The sequence below is a fragment of the Strongylocentrotus purpuratus genome, unplaced genomic scaffold (assembly GCF_000002235.5).
Source record: "Strongylocentrotus purpuratus isolate Spur 01 unplaced genomic scaffold, Spur_5.0 spur5_scaffold_2, whole genome shotgun sequence".
Lineage (NCBI taxonomy): Eukaryota > Metazoa > Echinodermata > Echinoidea > Camarodonta > Strongylocentrotidae > Strongylocentrotus > Strongylocentrotus purpuratus.
Window position 1 is genome coordinate 11,500,725 of NW_022145605.1, and position 23,780 is coordinate 11,524,504.

The 23,780-nt window shown below is 39.5% G+C and overlaps 2 protein-coding genes across 2 annotated transcripts; one reads left to right on the forward strand and one right to left on the reverse strand.

Annotated features, from left to right (window-relative positions):
• Window positions 1-607: 607 nt before the first annotated feature.
• LOC105438402 lies at window positions 608-12,896 on the reverse strand. Its single transcript, XM_030991021.1, has 8 exons — window positions 12,727-12,896; window positions 9,137-9,198; window positions 8,431-8,482; window positions 6,789-8,130; window positions 6,297-6,399; window positions 4,903-5,279; window positions 2,464-4,026; window positions 608-1,914 (listed from the first exon to the last, which is right to left on the reverse strand). Exons 1-8 carry the CDS (start codon window positions 12,894-12,896, stop codon window positions 1,786-1,788), a joined length of 3,798 nt encoding a protein of 1,265 aa, XP_030846881.1. The 3' UTR covers window positions 608-1,785.
• A 1,712-nt stretch (window positions 12,897-14,608) lies between these two features.
• Window positions 14,609-23,248, forward strand: LOC576688 (CD2 antigen cytoplasmic tail-binding protein 2 homolog). Its single transcript, XM_030991657.1, has 4 exons — window positions 14,609-14,686; window positions 17,457-17,662; window positions 18,514-19,143; window positions 22,575-23,248. Exons 2-4 carry the CDS (start codon window positions 17,473-17,475, stop codon window positions 22,799-22,801), a joined length of 1,047 nt encoding a protein of 348 aa, XP_030847517.1. The 5' UTR covers window positions 14,609-14,686; window positions 17,457-17,472; the 3' UTR covers window positions 22,802-23,248.
• Window positions 23,249-23,780: the final 532 nt, after the last annotated feature.

Sequence of the window (23,780 nt, forward strand, 5' to 3'; positions counted from 1 at the left end):
ACCGCCCCCTAGAATGAAATCCTGGCTACGCGCTTGGGGGGGGGGGGGTGCAACTTGCCACACGCTTCTACCTCTTGATTGCTTTGATCCATTGCCGAAAATATTTTGGCACCTATCATCCCCCCCAACCTCGGATACAAATCGACACCCTTGCCTCTGTTATTACATTGTATCAAACTCCATCGTTCTCTCTCTCTCTTAGTCTCCTTTTTAATTACACAAATAATGTGAAGCGCTTGTTTGTGTCTGTGTATCGGCAGGATCAGAGTAATGTGGGCGTTGGCACGTGCGGTGTGTGCGAGCTTGCTTGCTTGCAGAGTATTTTTCACTTTGACATTCACCTCCCCCTCCCACCATGGGCTTAGATCGTTACTTAATACCTATTGTTAAGGGGGACTGACGAATGAATAGATAATTTCCCATCCCTGAACAATAGATATCAATAACAAATCTACGCCCATGTCCCCACTACAACTCTACTTTAATACTAACCCCGTCCACAAGTAGCAAATTTGAAATAAATCTAAATTTTAATGTTTAAGAAAGGCAATTTCAAGGTATATGAAACCAAAACATTTATTTAATGTATTGTTATGATTGTTATAAGGCATAAGTACTAGGTAATATCAGAAGCGAAGATAAACATTTTTATTTAAAGTTCTGTTAAGCAATATACAGCAATGCCCCAACAAAATTTAACAAGAGTTAATGAAACTGCATTACAATCAAGAGGAGATATCTAAAGTCATTTTGAATGGTTTGTCAGCTAGGCGACATATATAATTCGCTGGACAACCTAAATGCTCACCAACTACAAAGGCACAGAATAATGCACAGCAATTAAAGAGTCCGCCCCTCCCCCTCAAAAAAAAAATACACATATCTTTCTCCGTTCAGTCACAGGGCCTGATCAATGACCAGACCACAACAGAATGGGTTGGAAACGGCACATGACATGTGCACCCATACATTCATATTTACAGTGTATGATGTAACTAATGAAACTCACATTCAACAGCTTGGGTACACTAAAGTGAAGGCTATTACAGCAAGACATTATTAACGAACCGACAAAAAAGACTATTTAAAGAGTACAGTCCTCCACTCGCGAGAAACTCGATTATTACGGTACATCATAAATAATTAACATTATCAAGTTAAAATAATCGAAGCTGAAATTAGAAGTAAGGATACTTGAGTCATCAATTAGCCAAATTCAACAATGCATGTACATAATACTATGTAAAACCCAAACCGTAAACATCGGCACGCCTACCGATGAGGATTTGGCGGCAAGAAACTCTCGCGAATTGAAAAAAATTATTTCGCAGCATAAAACTTTCGTGAATTTGGACCACTCGCATAATTGACCAGATTTTGCAGGCGAGAGTTTGTCCTTTTACAGTAAGCTTCTCAACACTCTTCGAATCAAGTATACACATTTGTAAAGGGTTTCGATGTCACGTATATCAGAATTGATCAGAATAGGTTTCTTTACGCACACGTTTTGTCACATGACTGACTGCATTGGGTTCATTATTTCACCACATGCATCAACAAAAGTGAGTTTCAGATGTCAATGGTTTAATTGCAATCACAAAAGCATGCAGTGGATTGCTAGCACTTGTGAAAAATAGACTTAGTTTGAAACAAAATCCATTGGTATACAAAACACACACCTAACTATAGTCATGGACATGTACTGTAGGTATTTGAATGAGAGTAGTTTCCACTTCATGATCATGCAGCAGGGAGAGATTGGATAAACATGAGCATATTGGATTTTTACCACGAGTCTATTCCATCGAAGAATTCTTGAGGCAATTCAACCAAGGCGATATCGTCCGTTGTCCACATTTCCTTAGGCAGAACTTCAGTATACGGTATGAGCTCATTCTCATCTACCAGACGAACCTAAGAGAAAGCACGAGAGAGGGATCATGATACTGAATAGCAAGTCAGGATTATAAACACTAACGTGCAAAGGTCGAGTGTTGAAAACTATGACGTCATATAGGGAACAACCGCCTTCCGTTCCTGTATTTATTTTTATAACGTACATTATCATTCTTTTCAAAACAATCAAGATCGGGATGTTATTGTACTTTGGGGTTTGATTGTTCTCCGTGTGCAATATACATACATATACATGTGAATAAATCTAGTTGTTTTGGAGCTGCACGGAGTACAGTGTATACCAAATACTAATGATGCAATTTGAGATTCTTACAGAAATCCTTATAATCTCCATGATCTTAATTAACGTATATATAAAATACAAGTCTTCAAATTCACGTGATTTTCTTTCTCCGACATGACTATACGCACTCAAAATGTTAAATTCTAACATCATTCAAAGTAATATTTGCAATTATACTGCTTGTCATATGTATACCAGTTTTCACTAATGTTTAAAATGATATATGCATCAATATACATGTACCACAATGATCAATAGCACACCTTGCTGTATAACTTCATATCTGGAATACACGGCATCTGATCAGGTTGCTGTCTTGGAGCATCTCTCTGATTAGAAGGTCCATTGAGTGAAGACCACTTCTCTACTTTCGATTCTTCTGGTCGAGTTTTCGCATTACAAGCTAATGGTCTTTCCTTGCGGGAGATGTCGGGTGAACCATGCGAAACTGCTGCAGTATATTCCTGGATCCTCACTCTCTCTATGTATTGTGACCTGAGAGCTGGACTTGAAGCGCCAATGTCAACTTGGTTGGAGCGTTTGTTGCGATTTTGCTCGCACTGGAGAGAATTTTCAGGTACAGCGGATATATTTCTTGTCGTATTCTGCTTTCTGGAAACTCCTTTCTGTGATACTATTTTAACAGGACCAGGCATTCTCTGTCCAGCAAGAGGTGTCAGCCTGACTTCTGCAGGTACTGGTACTGGTGTTTGTGGATGGGAACCAGACGATATTTGGGTGCTTCCTGATGGTACGGACTTGGGAATGGTGATCAATTGGAACTGCGTTTTCGCCATAGGCTTTGCATACGGCAACGCTATCTCTCCACCATGAATGTTGGCATATGCCCTTGGCAGCCCCACAGATGACGTTGCACTTCCGAATAAGTGAGATGACGGAACTTGCTGGATTTCTTTTTCAGCCGCCTTTGAGCCGACTCTTTGGTTATTGCTCACCCAAACTTTCCAAGGAGTATGAAAAGGTGCGGTTTTCTGCCCTAAAGAAGCAACACCGTCGCAAATCTGCGCCGATGATGCCTGTGCAGTCTTCTGAATGGAATGCAAGCTTCCTACCTCAACAGCACTCGTTGAAGAATTATTTATGGACACCGATGACTGAACGTTGGTAAACGAATTGTTAACATCTTCACTGACTTGAACCACTTCAGGAACAACTTGTCCAACAGGAGTTACTTGTATCTGCTTCATTTTGCCAATGCAACCTTTCGACAAAGGTTCTTTGCTGGCAATGGCTTCTTGGAATTGATCAGAGGAATCAGGCACTACTGACATCTCATCCTCACTACTAGACGACAATTCTCCTGCACCGCCATCTCCTGAAGAGGAATACTCAATGTCATCAGGTACTATCTCTTTCTCATCCATAACTAGGTCAAGAGTAAATTGATTGTTTGACCCTGATCTACCCTGCTTGAGGGAAGATGATTCTGTCGACAAGTCGTGTCTATCTCCATAAATCTCCCCTGTCTGCCCTTCTTCTATCTTTCCACGCGTTCTAACAAGTCCACAGCTGCTGTCCGCTGTGAGGTCTCTTTCACCTAATGATGAAGTGGTCAAGCTCATGCTCTTCATTGTAGCTCCTCTTCTTTCTTCTGAATATCCTACACTTGATGCAACCAGTGGCGCTTTCTTCAGAACAGATGGTTTTAGCTGGTCAGACCCCTTGCTTTGCAGCACGGACATGAACTTGACTAAGAGATTGCCTTCACACTCGTCAAGAGTTTCCAACAGTTGTTGAAGAAGGGCATTCTGCTTATCTGCAGGGATGCTTTCTTTTGTTGTGCATCCAGATGCTATGTCAGTAACCTATATATTTGAGTAGAAATATCCAAGAAAATTGAATACGAAGAATCTACAACACCACTGTTTAAAAAAAAAAACAGCTTTCACAACTGTTCCGCATTATCGTCTTTTTCCTGCTATTGGAGTTTAACTTTCTAGTGAAGAGTTTTTTTCTCTCAATATTTTGTGCTAGATTTCGCAACATTAAGATATATAATACTTTATATTCAGACTCGTAAAAAGTACATGATGGGCGGTTGACTCTATCTCTAGCTGTCCATCATGTATACTTGATCTTCATGAGATGTGGACATGTTATCTGAAGAAAAAAATATCCAAGTAACTAATTCATCAATGTCATGACGATGACATCAAGCGTTTCTTTACTACATCGACTGGATGAGCAGTAGTTGCTTTAAATCTGTGTGTAAATATGCAAGTATATTAACAACTTTTTTCAAATATCACACATGTTAGTGATATATGTAGCTAAGTTAAATGGTATTTGCAAAATGATCTCTTATACTGAGAAACCATTTATCAGCTTCCTAGTAACCATTTAGATTTATTGCGAACAAATAAAACAAACAAAAATAAATATGCTGATACGATTTTCCTCACTACCGTCACTTCGTGAAAACAAGGACGATATGTTCAATGTCAAACTTTGGAAATAAAATTCAACGAGATCGCAAGCATGATGAGATTTGGATGATTTTTCTGATTGTTCTCTATTATCATTTGAACAGATGTGTACAATTATTTTCACAAGAATCGCCAAAGTTGATTACATTTGTCCAGTTTCTTCCATTGTATTGTACATCATTTTAACAAAGCTTCCATGTGCAATAATATTTAAAATGTGGGTAACATAAGTAGATACGAATAAATAGAACTTACATTATCACAGGTATCCCCCGCACTTTCATCACTAGGACCCAGCCTCGCAGATTCCTCTCTATCTCTCCTCTTCCCCATCGTATGCTTTGCTCGCTTTCTTCTCGTCTCTTTCATCTCCTCCGTGTGTCTCCGGATGATCTCTTGCAACCGGGAGGCGATTTCTCGATGAACCTTGAGTTGTGTCCACAGAGTCTGCTGGATCTCCAGGACACTGTTCAGTTCCTGTTCGACGTAGTTTTTGCGCTTTTTCTGACTGTAGACGAAACGCAGGTCAAAGAGAGAGCGTTCAAGGTCACTCTTGGCTTCCTTCATGTCAGCAGCAATCTGGCGTAGGTTGGTCTGGATGGTACTCAGCTGCTGGCCCACCTCAGCCGCATCTGCAAATGTAACACCAGGGGGGTGTTTCACAAAGGTCCTAAGTCGACCTTAACTCTAAGTTCGTTTAAAAGGCATAGAATGTTGATTCAAATCATTCATATATTTTTTTTTTTATTAAGGAGATTTTATGTTCTTGATCTAAAATACTTGAATTTTCGCTTTTGAATGTTTTATTTTAAGGCTACAAATGGCTCTTCATAATATTTAAGTCCAACTTAGACTTAAGTTCGACTTAGGATCTTTGTGAAACACCCACAGGACCCATCAAGATTCAAGAAGACACCCGACGTATGAAATGTTGACGCTCGCAGATGTATGATAAATGACCTCGTGGTTAGCCTAGCTAGGCTATATACTTACATTCTCGTGCATGCATCTGCGACTCAATTATTCTATTTTATTTTAGTAACCCACACGATCAACAAAAAACATAGTTGGAAAGAACTCCTCCCCTCCCAATTTTCAAAGATACCAAATAAAGGATACTCCAATGAGATACAGAAAAATAATATAACACAAAATATTGACTGTAGATGTGCAAAATCCATGGGTTAAATAATTTCATATATCTGTTGAATAACAGCCTGCATTATTGTCATGTACGTACAAATACATGTTATAACCAGGGGCGGATCCAGGAATTTCTTGCCGGGGGGGGGGGGGGGCACACGGTGGGAAAGAGAACATATATATATATATATATATATATTTTAGTCCCCAAAAAATCGCAACGACTCAGCCAGCGGCTGAATAAGCGGGGGGGGGGGGGGGGGGGTCACCATTTTAGGTCAGCTATTGGCATATATATATTTTTTTTAATTTTTTTTTAATAACAAAAATTAGAATTCTTTTTGGGCCGGGGGAAGGGGGGGGGCACGCCCCTGTTTTCAGTACATTTAGGGCGAATTTAGGGCTGATTTTAACATATTTTTTTTGGCCGGGGGGGCACGTGCCCCCTTTTTACCCCCCTGGATCCGCCACTGATAACCATATTTGAAAATAACACAATATCCAACCTTTGATGACTTTCTTCGGCTTGGAGAGAGATTTTGTTAGTTTGTCTTGCCCTGATTTCACTTTAGCCAACTTTTCATGTAGTATAAAAACGCGTTCGTGAATCTGTTGATAAAATCACACGCGCGTAAGAGTAAATAATTACTAACTTCCATCATGAATATCATTACAAAACAGAGCATGGTGATAGACTATGATATTTAAAGTATTCTGAAACTGTAGGTCGATATAAAATATAGTTTACCGTTGAAATCAATTGCAAATCAGGTAATGTCAACTCAGTGAATTCAATTTTTTAATTCAAAATTTATTTCCACTCAAACAGAAACAGATTAAATACAACAGATTATTATAAATTAGAGCAGTATTTCAGACTAGAAAAATCCTTTGTTTTTAGCAAAGGCATTTTGCCCAAGGACATCCAAAACAAGTTGATAGAGAAAAAAAGCAAAAATGTATAAATCTATCGTGACAAGAAAAATATTGGCACTTACTAATGTGTCACTACGATGAATTCCAGCATTCAGTCGCTGACTTCTGGTCGTAACTTCGTCATGACTTCGATCGGTTTGCGAACATCTCTTTTTCCGCCTCCCTCTTTTGGCAACCTTATAGCCAGACCTGCCTTGTCCTTTAGCCGCCTTTACACTGACTGTCGTATTCGTATTTCTTTTACTTGATAATAGGCCCTCATCAGTGGAGTGTTCTAAACTTCCTGTATTTTCTACACCATGTCCCGACTCTGTACGACTATTTTCCTGGTTTTCCTCCGCCTCCACTGGACTAAAATTTGAAATTCTGTTCGGATAAGGTTTGGTCACAACTGCGTCATTCTCATCTATTGGGTTTCTCATCTCCTTCTGCTCAGTCTCCACTGAAATAATTGGTTCATTAAACTTCAAGTCATCTACAGTTCCTGATCCATGCTCTGGTTGCACGGTACCGCTAGCGCTGACCTCTGCTGATGTGGATAGTTGGGTGATAGGACTCGTCTCCAGTTGTAATTGACGGTTGGAACTGTGACTTTCTGTACATGAGACTTTTCTATCGTGGCATTCATCGAATGGTATATCATCAGACTCGCAAGTCTTCTGATGATCAGCTGCGACAAAATTGGACTCGACGCGTTGCTGCACCTTAGTACTGATTTCTTCTGCACTGTTGCCAGTTTCCCTGCTAAGAGTCCGTGGAAGCAGCAAATGATCTGGTGGAGATTGTACTGGACTTGAATCTGAAAACATGCAGGCGCTCCCATCAACTTGTGTCACATTGGTTTCAGACGAATAAACACCCCGTTCCGATTCATCTGATATCTTCCTCATCTTCTCAGGGCTTGGGGCTGACTGGTATTCGAAGCTATCATGAGATCTGCATGGGTCTTGTACTCCAGAAACTTTGTTGCTGTAAGAACCTCCTGCAATTAGGACATTGGTGATGTCAGAGCTGCAAGGGTGTGAAGGGATGTCTTCCATAGTATCTCTTCCACCTCCAGAATTCTTTTCTGAACCCGAGTCGTCAATCTGTCGACAAAAGTTTCTTCTGATACTATATTGTCCTGATGTTAAATCGGAACTGAGCACATCATGGCTTTGGGAAGCTAGATGATCTTTGGCGACTCCCGGGAGATTGCTAATGACCAAGGGAGAGTTCTCTTCATCGACCTTGCCTTCGTTTTCACCAGTTTGATGTATCTTGGGTGATGGACAGTGATGCCGACTGTCTGATGTCGGATAAGAAACAACATAAATGACAGGACTGTCGCTTCCGGCGTCATCTGTCATTCTTTGGTTGCTGGCAGGAGCGTGCTCCGTTTCTTTGATAGTGAGCCCTTTCAACCTATTGGATAAACAAATATTTTTTAATTTCGTATTTCCGCGGAGAGAAAAAAACACCGAAAAGACCCGACGCGATGAGGGATTTTGGCTAACATTATTGACACATCTTCGAGCCCTATGGAGAGGTAAATTTGCAACGCCATCGAAAGATTGCAGTTCTAGAGAACAATTGTGACTTGTTATAATCATATGATTATGAACAATCCCCTCTGCTGAAAGCAGGTGACTGCTGCTAAAAAAATAGATTAAAACAAAACTTGTAATATCTTGCAGTATCTCGATCATGAAACAAAGAGATTACCTTTTCGTTGGGTCTAAGATAGACTCCGAACAGTCTGTGCTTTCTGAATCGTCTTCAAGAACAAGAGAAATAGAGGGCAAAAGAGAGAAAGAGAATTGAATTGAATTTGAATTCCACATCTCCATTCAAACAACATGTATAAAGCATGACAAAAAATATTTTAAAACAATAACATGGTACTTGGAAATATACAAACTTGAATTAACATTGTACTACATTGTATGACTGAGATATATACTAAAGAGATCACATACATGTAATATTAACGGAAGTCGCAGCCACTACATCATAATACATAAAAATGAGGAGTTATTCACATGTACCACAGATTTTTTTTTTTTACAGAAATAAGCCATGCATGTATTTCTTAAAGAAACCTTTATATTTTGTTATAAATTCGAAAGAGACCCCGGCGACATAATCCAGTGGCGAATCTAGGAGGTGTGTGTGTGTGTGTGTGGGGGGGGGGCGGGGATGTTTCGGCGGTTTACCCCCCCCCCCTCCCCCTTGGGCGGCCAAGTGAAGAAGAAAAAAGTAAAACAGCGCGATTTTGGGAAAATCCTGGGTCCGCCACTGGGTCAACCCCCCCTTGCCAAAAAGCTAGATCCGCCCCTGTAATCGGTAATAAATTTAGTGACATGGGTGTGTAATTTCAATGGTGCATATATCAAAATCTGATTGAACATATCGCAAATGCAGATCTTACCAGATTCCGCACGTAGAGTGTATTCTGACTCGCCCCATCTTCCGCGCTCTGTTCTTTTTAAGCTGTAAGATTAATGTTGGAAAAGCAGAGATTTCATAAATGATATGTAAAGAGGTAAGCCAGAAATGCTGCTGTTATTTCGTATACCAGGGGTCGCTTGTATAACATAGTAGCCTACATCAGGAGGATTCCATACCACATGTATCATCAGTTCAATCTGTAATATAAAATGGTTATCATCCCCCCCCCCCCTTTAGAATGCCAAGATTGCAACATTCAAGCAAACTAGATGATTTATTCATCTGTTTGAAAAGCATACATGTACAAAGAAAAATTTGCCGGATTTAGAAGCTACAAATTTCACGCTTCCATTACATGCCTCAGTACCAATGTTGACTGATCTGCATTATGACCACTAAACTGTTTGAAAGGGTTCCCTGTGAATCGTTTCCGAGTGCTGATTCAAATTTACTCAGATTAAAAAATTATGTAAAAGATTCCACTAGTAAATACGTTTTATCAAAGAATCTTGATGGAGCTAGAAAACCAGAGATGCCAACCTCTTGACACAAAAAACAGACTGAGTATCCTAAAAAATCAGATTTTGGAGAGAAAAATCAGATTTCACGAAAGTCCGGCAGTACTACCACTGGCTCGTCGGCCCCGGGCCAGTAAAATTTCTGATTTTTTTTTGCTCTTTCATTAAAATTTAATGAGAAAATTGTAAAGCAAAGTTTTTGTTGGCCAGTAAAATTTCTGATTTTTGTTTGCTCTTTCATTAAAATTTAATGAGAAAATTGTAGAGCAAAGTTTTTGTTGGCGTTGCGGGGGGGGGGGGGGTTACTTGCAGAGGCGGCGGACCCGGGGGGCACAGTGCCCCCCCCCACTTTTTCAAGTACCCCAAAAGTGCCCCTTTAACTTTGTAAGAAGCGCCCCTTTTTACATAAAAAGTGCCCCTATTACTTTGATATGTGCCCCTGTTAATTCTTAAAAGTGCCCCCTCTCCTTTCCACCTCTGATATGTGCCCCTTTTATTTTGACACGTACCTCTTTTCCCAGACAAGTTCCCAGTTTCCTTTGCAATAAGTGTCTATTTTCCATTCTCATAAGTGCCCTTTTTAATCTCTAGTAAGTGCCTCTTTTCGGAAACGAGAAGCGCCCCTTTTCAATTTTGTTAAGCGCCTCCTTCACCTCTGATAATTGCCCTATTCAAATCTTAGAGGTGCCCCTTTTACTTTGACAATTGCCCCTTTTCCTTTGTAAGAAGTGCCCCTTTCCCTTTTAATAACTACCTCTTTTTAACTCGGATAAGCGCACCTTATATTTTCACATGTGCCCCCTTTCCTTTCTAATGAGTGCCCCTTTTCCTTATGATAAGTGCCCCCATTTAACAAAGAGCCCTTCGCCTTTTCATAAATACCCCTTTTCACCTATGAAAATAGTCCTTTTTCATTCTCCTACTAGTGCTCCTTTTCATGTCTGGTAAATGACCCTATTCAATTCTGAGAGACAATCGTTTTATTTTGACAAGTGCCCCCTTTTCCTCCTGATAAGTGCTCTTTTCATCTCTAATAACACCCCCTTTTATTTTGACACGGGCCCCTTTGCCTTCCTAATAAAAGCTCTTTTTCCTTCATAATTTCCGCTTTTCATAAAAGCCCCCTTTCACCTCCAATAAATGCCCCTATCAAAATATCGGTGCTCCTTTTCTTTCAACAAATGCAAATTTCCCTTTATTATTAGTGCCGCTTTTTCATTCTCATAAGTGCCTCTTTCATATATGGTGTTTGCCCCTTTTCAGGTGCGATAAGTGCCCCTTTTCACCTCTGATAATTAACCTTTTTTAACAACGATACGTGCCCCTTTTCCTTTCTTATGAGGAAACTATCCCTTTTTCATAAATTCCCCTATCAAAATCTCATGGTTGCCTCTTTTCCGTCGACAAATGCCCAATTTCCATTCTCATAAGTGCCTTTTCATCCCTGGTGAGTGCTCCATTTTCACCTCTGATAATAACCCTTTGTACTTTGACACGTGCTCCTTTTATTTTCTAATAAGTGTCTTATCCCTTCGATAAGTGTCCCCCTTTCCTCTCATCATTAAACGTGCCCCTAATTTCAAGCGACTAAGAGCAATATCTTCCAAAGCTCGCTCGCTACGCTCGCTCACATTTATAGATGTTATAATTATGTTACTTATCAAAGGTCTTTTCAGTTTGCTGTTATGAAAATGTGCTTATTTATAACCCGATGAGGATTGATTTTTTCCTCTTTATAAGATGTAGTTTTCGCACTGTGACCTCACAAATCTTATATTTTTCCTCGCTCGCAAATGATTTTTTCGACCATCACACCCAGGGGCGTAGACAACGGGGGGGGATGAGGGGGATGCATCCCCCCACCTCACAAGGTGGGGGGGGGGGGGGGTGGCATGTACAATCATCCCCCCCCCAGGTTTTGGGGAATGATATTTGCTTACTTAATAAGTCATAATGATGATAATAATAGTAATAATAATAATGATAACAATTATAATAATAATAATAATAATTATGATGATGATAATAATCCTCATCATAAATTGTGTTTATTGTTATTAGCCGCATTCACACGGTGAAAGCCAATTCAGACGGTAAAAAAAAGAAAATCTTACAAGTATTTTGTGGTTATCTTGTGGTTTCCAAACCACAAGATAACCACAAGATTAAACAGGCGCGGATCTACGGGGGGGGGGGGGTTTAGGGGGTTTAAACCCCCCCCTTGGGCGGCCCAAAAAACAAACAAACAAAAAAAGGGGGGAAAAAAAGAAAAAAAAAAGAAAGAAAAAAGAACGCACGCTGGAGAGAAACCCTTTCAAGTGCAAATATTGTGAGAAGATATTCAACTCATCTGGTAACTTAACCAAACACATATGATAACTCTGGATATAACTATGTATTTAACTGTTACTTGATTTAAAAAGACGTTATCATGCACTGCTTTTTATGGTCTCCATTGTGTTAATAGATGCCAGGAAAACATCACTTACGGGGTTCAAATAAACACCCAAAAAAAAAATCGGCTCGCCGCTTCGCGGCTCGTGGACGATGCTCCGCATCGTCATTATTTTGGTCAACCCCCCCCCTTAGCAAAAAGCTAGATCCGCCCCTGAGTCATCCCCCCCCCCCCAGGTGTACGAACCTGTCTACGCCACTGATCACACCCAACTGCAAGGTATGATGCTTTAAAAAGCAATATTTTATACGATGTATAAAGAGAAACAAATATTGAAATCATCCCTGATAATGTAATCAAATTTCAGGGGTATATACCAATGTCTAAAAATTGTTTATTTTCGCTTTGAGATTTCCCTTTGTAGGTGCCCTTTTTTCCCAGAAAGTGCCCTTTTTTGTTGGTGCCTCTGGTTACTTGTACATGTTATTGTGCGATTCCGCTGTTTTTATGGGTTAAAAAAAGAAGATGAAAAATCGTATTTTTAGATTTTAAGATCGTATTTCACTCTTATTATCGTACTAAATATGATTTAATCGTACTGGTTGGCATCTCTGGAAAACACAAATAACTCGAATCATATACAACCCAGTTACTTACAATTGCAAACCTCCAAGTAGGAAGGGTGATGGGGTAGCATCAGAATCTACTGAATCTGTCACCATGGTGCTGCAGCTACTTTCATCCTCAGAAAGAACGTCATCCGATGAAGTCCATTGGTGTGATTCAGCAATGCCATCAAGACTAACTCTACGTCCGGAACCGTCCATTGTTACAGCTTGATCTTCAAAGTTCAACTTCAAGTGATCTTTGATTTTTGTAAAAGACAGATCAGGGGGGCGTTTCACAAAACAAACGCTGGCAAATTATTATTCAATAAAATCTGAGAATGTATAGACTACTAGATCTAGATCTATTAGGAATACATCATTGTCAAAATAATTCCCAAAATTGGGGTAAAAAAAAAATATTCCCTCGTTATGACTATATGAGCAACAGTGTATATTCATAATTCCTACAAAGTTCTACATATAATCAGATGTTGGTTGAAAAAAGGACATAGACAAGACTAGTATATTTAATACAGGAAGCATATTGGGGGGGGGGGGGGCCTATGTGCCCTTTAATTTTAATAATCTTCATCTCACGGTTAAAATATCAAATAAAACAATTACAAAATCAAACAAAATGCTCACCAACCTCCCTACTCTAGGTCTAGGTCTAGAAAATCTAGACTCTAGACTATTTACACAAAGTCAAAGCAGCATTGAAGGGAAGGGAATAGAAGTTAGAACATGTCTTCAATAGGCCTACGATAATAATTATACATACATGTAGACCCTATTATAGCCTACCCCTAGAGTCTAGCCCCCCCCCCCCCCCCATGAACTGCAAGGCCATGGGAAGGTTTTTTTTTTTGGGGGGGGGCATGGGTGCATGGCCATGGGGCCTCACCCGCTTAGATCTACAAGCAAGTGAGAGAAAATTTAGTGACAAAAACAAAAACAAAAACAAGGCCAAGGCTGGTGGTCTCATCCCTACACTGGTTTCCCATCTGTGGAAAACCTTCTGCATCCCGAGAATGCTACATGGCTCGTACACAAGTTCTCAAAATCAATGCTGCTGAAACTAGACAGGGCCCAACCACATCTCCAAACAGATATTAAGGGTGCCGAAGTCTGCTGCTGATGAGATTGTCTACCTGCTCACCAACCTCCTGCCAGTTTCAGTGCAAATTGACCTTGGCAGGCTCTTGCTTTTAGGTCAACTCATCAAGCTTGATCACAGCCGTTTTGAATTCAGAACATTCCTAGATCTAGATGCCCTCAAAACGCATACACCCTCAATACTGGTCCTTCAAGAGACAGTGAGGAAGTATGATCTTCCAGACCTCCATAGGCATAGCCTCGACTCGTCTCGAACCCACCCCTCTACTACTCAACATGGAAAAGGATGATCAACTACAAAGTCAACCTGGTGGTAAAACACAATAGATCTAGGCTAGGCCTACTTAGACTTCTATAGCCTAACTGCCCTAAGTCTACTGTACACTACAACTTACAAGAAATCCGCTCTAAGTCCTCTCTCAAGTTCTGCAATATCACTCCACCCTCTGCAAACTATAGATCTATCAAAAAATTTCGTCGAGGAACCACCTTACTTCTGAGTTTTTCAGTTGTTCGAGTAACTTAGGCTAGGGTACTGGATTAAATTTGCTGATCTTGGTTAGCTAGCGCTAGCAGACGATAAATGGTACCACGGTCCTCATTTTGAAAACCAGCGCGCGATATAGACTCTGATCTCTAGAAACTTTATTTCAATTTTATTAAATAAAATTACAAAAAGTAGACCTAGATTTATACAAGAATTAGAAAATATACCCTTAGTAATACAACAAATAATTTGTTTCTTAAAAGTGATCTAACATCAATTGTGGAAGAAAAAAACAACCTGATATAACATTTATGGATGATATTCATGCACGAGCTCAAATTGTTAAAGTTAGTCTTTTTCCAAGCAAAACTTAAGAAAAAATATCCTCTTTCCTGTTTTATACACGGTAAGGAATTAAAATCTCTCATCATTAAATGCCATATTTTCCATTTGACTACTTGAGCTATTATTTGATAATATGTTTAGATTTCGTTGCAGAATTTACAGAGAGAAATGGTTACTCTAACAGTGAAATCCGATGCTGAGCCAAATAAATAATACTAATAATTACACAACGGTCCCATGCATTGTAAATAGCGTTACTCGTGTGGCTAGGTCACACATACTTAGCTGCATTACTATCCTGGCTGTATATAAAGCTGTGCCATTGCATTGATTCTCAACATTTCAAACACCACTGTACAAAACTCAACTGATTTCACTTGAAATCAGTACTTTAGTGACAATTGATGACACCTAAATAAAAATAAAATACAATTTTTTTAACTTTGCGATTGTTAAAAAGAATAATTTAAAATTGTGAGTGACCGAGTCCACTGGCACTGTCAAACTTGCCGATCATGGTTGTGTTGTGTGCATTTGTGTGTTATGAGTGTATCGACTATTAATGTATTCAAATGCATGCCTATTAACACGTAGTGGAGTGCTAGAGCCTAGAGGTCAATAGGTCTACGCATTATTTAGCATTGACTCTCTAAGACTCCATGCTTTTCTGGAGTGGCTAGACCGAAACATCGGTCAATACTTCTTCTTCTTCGCTATAAGTACAGTCCACCGTCGGGTGTATTCTCGTACTGATGTAGGTACTGTGCAGGTGTATATATACATGGAGTGTCTCGATAAAAGGGCCACGAGCACACGTCTCGTTCTAATCTTTCTATTTAGTTCGGGGACATGTTCCGCTTAGACTAGAGTAGAGTCTCCGGTTTGCGGCATCGCCCGGTTTGCGGCCAGGGTATTTGTTTTAAAAATAAAATGAATATGACTCGATAATAATCATTGAAACCTACCGTGGATTCCACGGTAAGTTCTGCTTTGCCGAAAACGTCCGTAGCAGGTGCTCCTGTCGGTACGGAGTATCCGTCAGCGATGTCGGAAATCTACGGCACCAGTCGCCGATGAAAATTCCAGCAGGTGCTAACTTTTAAGTTAAGAGATCGAGGCATGACTAGATCAATATTGTAGCTCTATTTGTCCGATATTTGTCCGATTGGAGGTGAAATTTGATGTTTTTGTGGAAGTATGATGGCTGTGGTCTGTCTCCTATCGCAGATATTTTGATTGTGCCACCGCATGGCCAGTTGCATGGGGTGGCCGCAAACCGGCACGTAATTACGTGTTTTTCTGGTTTGCGGCGGGGGATGTTAATACACACATAACATGCGGGATCGTGTATGATGGTATGTGTGCTGATGTGTGTACCCGCTATGACCCGATAGTTTCTAGTAGTAGAAGTCTACGTACCCCCGTATGGGATGATCCATTCGAGGAAAAGGTGAAATTGTTTAAAACTTGACAAATTTACCGTAGCAACAGATAAACATGAGAATTTGGGTTACCCGTAGTAATTTGGTACATGCTTTCATCGTGACGTAGCGCATAAAGCTTTGTGACGTACGCGTGCCGCAAACCGGTAATGCGTGCCCGCAAACCGGGGAACTCGAAGCATTTCGAAACGTGGTCAATGCTGACCATGCTGTGGGTCAGTTAGGTTATTTGTGACTTCTATTTAATAAGTAAGTATATGGACTCTTTATTGAGGGTATTGAAGTATTCTGTGAGTATTTCAATAAAAATAGAATCGGCAGTTCCCGCCGATCGGCCGCAGACCGGAGCCACTACTCTACGTCTTGCTTCACCGAATTCCACCTCTAGTGATGCATGTCTGGTCTTGACTGGGACCTTGGTGAGGTCTTAATATTAGTTTTACTCTTGGATTGGATTCAGGAGATCGCGATCGTCGAGTCCAACAAAATAAAAAAGTTATTAATAAAATTAAAAAATCTCCAAATCTCAAAACTCATGCAAAAGGCAGAGAGCAAGTAGTATCCCATTGTTGCCAATTTGTTTACTGATGACAACTTAGAAATTTCATAACTTTTCTATTTTTAATCAGATATTGCTCAAACTTTCAATAATTTGTTTCTCTCATTGTTCTACTTTTATAAATTATCCAGTTAATATCAAGGTGGACTTCCCCTTTAATTGGGGCCCATACCCCTGCATGAAGAGTGATGACATTAAAAAAAAACTAAAATGTGTTCATAATCACCCATTCTAGCATCATACAAACTTTGCAAACTACCTCTGGTTTGCTAGTGGATTCTTCTTTCGAGTGGACTCATAAAACATAAATTATATTTGATTTGTGAAAAAAAACAATTCAAGTAACACAGGAAATCTGGCTTTTTACCTGAAATATGTGTGAATCTTTTTTGAAAGTTGCACAGTTGATAAGAACTGAACAATACATATCCCTGGGTAATTTTGCACAGAAACATTCTTTGATACCGGTACATTTGTTATTAGTTTTGAGAGAAGCATACATATGTAACTCTAACATGCAGCAGCATTTTGCCCGTGATGAAATACTGTATATCTAGATTTTATAATGTTTAAAGAAAGTTTATTAAATGTTCACTGAAGCCAGGTATACACTAGGATACAATAGTTTAATATTTTTGTTGCAGTCTTTATTATATTTAAAAAAAAGGTGCAGTTTGTGTTTCAAAATGCAATACAGGTTTTGCCTGTGTAATGTGTATTCTCTTTTGGTCTTTTCTTACTTTGTTCATGTAAGGGTGCATAATCTGGGATTGAAATTCATGAAATTGTATTTCAAAATTTTGTTTTTTTGTTCTTCCCTCTGTGCCTAGGTTGCAGACAAACACCATGGCCGAGAAGATGAAAAGAAATGTTTCATTTGCAAAACAGGAGGAACAAGGGGATGGAATAGGGGATGCTGGTTTGCCAGAGACCAAGAGGATCAAAACCTTCAAAGAGAAGCACTCGCTTGACAGTGATGAAGAGGATAAGGTTGATGAGACAGCTACATATCGGATGAATGAGGAAGAAATAGAGGGTGAGCAAGATTTGAAATTGTACTTTTTTTGTTTGTTAACGTACTTCCAACCCTTGGGAGACATTACTGTTCTGTGATAGACTAAACTTTAAATCAATGGGCTCAGCTGTGGGTGTTATTAATTCAATTTTCTGTTAACAAATGAAATGGCTGTTTAATAGTTTGTTCTTAATTACAATCACTGATCATTATTTGCCATTTAAAAGGACCAAATTCACAAAGGAGGTTAATTTAAAGCATTATCTAAAGCATGGTTAAAACCCCTACTGTCCCCGCCCACCTCCTTTTTGGCCGCCGCCTACTTTTTTTTTTACTACCGGTAGTTATTATTCAGAAGAAAAAAAAGCCCCCCCCCCCCTCATGAAAAAGCCTGTGATATGCTTTTTGTGTAAATAACTTCTAAAGTGATACAAATCATTTTGTTTGTTTTACATTGCATCATTATAATGCCTGTGAATAAATAGGCTTGGCCAGCTATTATTAGCATGGCAGCCATATTGGAAAAAATAGTGAATAGTAATGCCCTGCCGCCTCCTTTTTTAAAAATCCTGACGAGAAACACATTATTTTTGTTATTTAGCCTAAAATAAGTGTAAATAAGTGTATAATCATACGTATTATTAGCCACTGGACATGAGGACATGCACATATAAGTTTGTGGAGGTTTAAACCATGGATGTAGATAAACTTTGTTTGTACATTCGGGCCAAAGAGTATTGGTATACCAGGTACAGTTCTGTAAATCAAGCTTATATACAAATTTATTGGCAATTTTGAATGTCTTGAAATGATGGCCAGTTCTAGAAAAATCATTGCACTAATTTGCTGTCTGTCACTTTCTTCTTCCACAGGGGCTGAAGATGATGATGATGGCACTGCAGAATCGGATGATGACATCAAGATAACCCCCTTTAATCTCAAGCAGGAAATGTCTGAAGGTTACTTTGACAAGGATGGCAACTACCACGAGAAGAAGGATGATGACGTCCATGACGAGTGGCTGGAGAACATTGACTGGGAGAGGCTGGAGGAGGAGAACGCCATGAAAAAACAGGCGGAAAAGGGTGATGAGGCAGATGATGAGGATGAGGGAGATGCCAAAGTGGTCAGGCCAGAGCTAGAAGTGATGCGGGAGATGTTGGGATTCATGAAGGAGGGGGAGAGTGTCACCAAGGCGATGCAAAGGTTGGGTGGTGGCAAGAGAAAGACAGGATCAGCCGCGCAGAGGAAAGCAAAGAAGGATTCAGACTCTAGCAGTGAGGTTACGGCTGAGAGCAAGGCTGACATGCTCAAACTAACGGACCTGGTTGACGAGCTAGTGGCTAGGGGACAGTTTGATATGTATCAATACACATATGAGAAGATCCAGCACAAACTCACACAGGATGAGGAAGCACAAGCTGCCAAGAAGGATGCAGAGTTTGACATGTTCGCAGAGGATGTTGACAAGAAGAAACTCACAACAAACACAAATAAACAAGGTAGGGTCAAACCCCTGTGTGCTCTTTATTTGAAGAATCGGCTGTGGCATCAAGTTCACTTTGATATTTCTAAATATGTGATTTTCAGGAAAATTGAAGAAAGGATAGGGAAGTTTGAAATATTGTTTGATCAAATGCAAATTGATAACTCTGTGATTGCCCTTGTGAGCAGCTTTCCATTTCTATTGTACTAGATATCTCCCCCCCCCCCCCCCCCCCCCCCCCCCCCCCCCCCCATGAAAAGCTTACCTGCTCAATAGATCCAGTTATTGGACTTCTTATAATTTATGGTATTTTGTCTATTTCTCTCGATTATTCAAAAAAAAAGTAAAACATATAAATTGTCAGGTCGGATGTCCCATTTAATCTGTCTCATTCATTGTTCATTCATCATCCCATTAAAGACACATAAGAGGGGGATCTCATGGGCATACAGTATATGACAACGTTTGAGTGTTTACCCAGTAACAGGTGTTGCCAAACACCAGGATTAGCTTTTAGTTTTAAGACTCACAGGCTTTTATATGCAGCTCTGTAGCTAATTACCATACCCGGCCCCCCCACTCAGTGTTATTTAGGGTACGCATATGCGTGTTCCAACCGACCCCCCCTTTTCAGCAAAAGTCCGGTGTGTAAAGTCAATACGGCTCGACCTTTTTCTTTTGTATACGAGCCTTTTTCCGCACCCCCCCTTTTCAGCAAAAGTCCGGTGTGTAAAGTCAATACGGCTCGACCTTTTTCTTTTGTTACGAAAAGGACATTTTGGCAACACGCATGCGGTCATTTTGAAACCTGAGTGGGGGGGGGGGGGGGCCGGGTTACCATAGTTTCTATAAAAAGAAAAGACCCTCCGAGGTATAGAAATTGACATTACAGTCATTTTGCTTGTTGAGCAAATGGCAGAGTTGTCCAGCACTACTGTACATTACAGAGGCATTACTATTTCAGCCAACTCCCATATGTTTAGTGATTTCAAATTTGAACAAAATCATACAAATCATTACTTTTGCATCGTTTGTACATTTTCATTTAAACTTTCACCAAGGTGCTTCTCTGATTTTTTCTTTCTTTTAGAGCAATAAAAAAAAGCTATTAAGGTGGAATTTACCTTTAAAGCCTGTCTTCACTAATTTGGCCAGGGGGGATGAGACCTCCCTGCAAGGTCACTGACAGGTGGTTATCTCATCAAATCAGCTCTCAATTAAGAAAAGGGGGATCATGGGGGACCAACAGGCACTGATAAGGCATTGTTTGCTATATAGAGGGTGCAAGTACTTAGCTAAAAGTAGTGCAGTGGGGCTTCAAGAGATGCACAAAAGGTTGACTAAGGCAGCATTAGAATATTTCTGACGTTGTACTTATTAGGGTAGGCATACATTGTACATGTACATGTGGGAAAGGGTGGGGATGTGTCCCGCCCCCCTCTACTCAGTGTTATTTAGGGTACGCGCAGGCATGTTCCCTCCTTTTGAAAACACCCCCCTAAGTCCGGTGTGTAAAGTCAATACGGGCCAGATTTTTGTGTACTACGAGCCGGACATTTTGGGAACACGCATGGTATCCCTCCGTTCTCTGAGTGGGGGGGGGGGGGGGGCCGGGGGATGGGTGGACTTTTGCAAAAAACTTAAGAGGCATAGGCCTACATTGTATACAGCAGATGAAATATATAGTGTAGTGTAGTGTTCTTTGTCTTCAGGTGGTCGACTGCACATTTTAAATCATATACAATCATTGTACCAACCAGTTGAAAACAAAATAGACCACAATGTCTTGGGAAAATGTTCAATGTGACAGGTCTTTACAAGGAGAAGAACATAATTATGTTGAGGTCTGGGTGAACTTTGAATTTTTCTGAAAATCGATCATTATTAGCCTTTTTATTTATGTGAAACAAAGGTTAAAGGTAATACAAAGTTTTGGAATGGGGTCATAAATTTGGTTCAAATGAACATATTGGAAGCATATGCGATCCTACAATATTCAGTGATCGTTGTCGCGGTTGAAATCGAGTCTAAAGTTATGAAATTGTAAATAATAAACTTTTTATGTTGTATAGCTCCCCCTCAAGGTCAATATATTAATAATCTATAAATCAATGTTTCTTGACTTAAATCAACCGATTAGCTATTCCTGTATGGAAATATATGTCACAACTACATATTCTGAGATTTTCATGGTCGCAGCTACCACTGTACGGCCGTAGGCGCTATTTTAAATTTATCACGATTTTTATATTCAATTTTTCTCGAAAGCAGAAGTGTTTTAGGGGCTAATTTTTTTAGTGCTCATAATATATCCACAAGGGCATCGAAATATATCAAAATTGTAAAGAATTACTGTCCACCCCATTTTCAAAATTACCCAAAACTTTGTATTACCTTTAAAGGGGAATTCCACACTGATATTAAATTGGTTTTGATAGAAGCAAAAACATTTGAGAAACACTTCAGTGAAAGTTTGTGAAAAAATCGGACAAAAAATAAGAAAGTTATGAATCTGTCAAAATCATGAAAACCATGGAACCTGCGAGACAAATCAGCAATGTGGTCAGAATGTGATGTCATCCCCTCACAATTCACCACTGATCTGAATGACAGAATGACCCAAATTCTCCATTCCTCTGAATGTTAATGGAATAGTAGACCTATCTCATATGGGGGTGCATGGAAGAACAAGTTATTTGTGATATATGATCGAGATAGGCACAGAGAAAATATAGTCTTTTGATCAAAATGGAATTCTATTACATTTCTTGCATTCAACAAAGGATAAAATGTGAGGGGGCGACATCATGTTTAGAGACTGCATTGTCAATTTGTCTCACAGATTTGAAGTAATTCATGAAAAGAAATCTTATTTATTGTCCGATTTCTCTCAAATTTTCACTGATCTGTTTTTCTCATTTTCCTCCTAAGATTAAAGCTAAAGACCAGTTATGGTCATGCGATTGCATTGTGAAAGAAACATTGTGAAATTGATCAGAAAAGGTTGATCATCTAGCATAGATGTACTGCAAGGTTCTGGAATCATCAAAATGATAAGAAATTTGGCCAAGTCTTCATAAAGTTAGAATCACTGTACACAGAAAGATGTATATGGGACTACACACACGTGCATGACACGTGCATTTGTATCTCTCAACAGGCAAGAGATACACTAATTTACCAAATATATCAATTAGTAGGCGGTTTCCCGTCAACATTTTTATCATCATGTATTATTCAAAACATATTCTTTCACATGATTGGTAATAAGAGCTTCCATTTCATTTTTTTAATTGAGGCGTTTCCAATACTGGTCTTTACCTTTAAAACAAACTTATCATGCAGGGTGGAATTCCCCTTTAATCCTTACATGCACACACACACACACACTTACAGACACATACACAAAGATTCTTATTGTGTCTTCTCTCTCTCTCTTCTACATAGATGAATCTAGTGGCACTGGCAAGGATGAAATGGACCCCGACAAAGTCTACTGGGAGTACAAATGGGAGAACAAAGATGACGCCGATATCTATGGACCCTATCAAAGTGAACAGATGGAAAATTGGACAAACCAGGACTACTTTCAGGATGGGGTCTGGGTGCGGAAAGTTGGATCCGGGCAGAACTTTTACACATCGAAACGCATTGACTTCAGTTTGTATGTGTGAGCTTTGGAACAATGGTATTCTAAGCCTGTGGAGAACGATCATGCATTGGCTGCAGCTTAACTTTATAGTCTGAAGGCACACTTTCCCTGATGGTACTGAAGCACAATCAGGCATCGCCTTCCAGTTCTACAAATGAAAATTGAATGCGTAGAAGAACTTTGAAAGGATTGGACCGACTTGATTGATCTACGGAAGCACAGAAGATTTGGAGTTAAGATCATGAACAGTATTGGTAGCTAAATTGAAATTATTTGAATGAAATTAGTAAGTTCAATTTAGTCTGATATCCTTCTACTTGTATCAAAACATGCAAGATATTTTGATATAATTTTAGTGTATATATCTGAAAGGAATGCCACCTTGCTGCTATACAGTGCGTCCCAGAAAAAACGAAACCGAGAAGTATCGATGTTCTATCATAACTTAATCACAACTATAATTAATGAATGATACATATTTGGAAAGCTTAGAGTCTCCTCTTTCAGTTGATGCTACTCAGATAATGCATATTTCACGCATCAGTGATTAAAAGCAATTTGAAGGAAGGAAACCAAAAAGACATTTGGCGGGCGGTATCTGAATTTCGAAGAAAAATTCACATTTCTAGAAAGTTGAGTTTCTGCCCTTTCATATGACACCCAATCAGGAAAAATGAGCGAGGAATGACAAAGTTCTGTTTGCTTAAAGTAGTGCTTGCATTTCCATAATTTTATTAAACGAATTCGTTTTCACTGGCTGCATGCCGTATCAATAAACGAAATTAACAAAAGACTTAACTCCGTTTCGTTGACAATCAGCCGTAGACGAGAGTCTTCATGCATGGCTGATTGTCAACGAAACGGAGTTAAGTCTTTTGTCAAATCTGCTTTTTGCTACGGCAGGCACCCAGTGAAAACGAATTCGTTTGTTAAAATTATGAAAATGTAAGGGCTACTTTAAACAAACAGAACTTTGTTATTCCTAGCTCATTTTTCTTGAT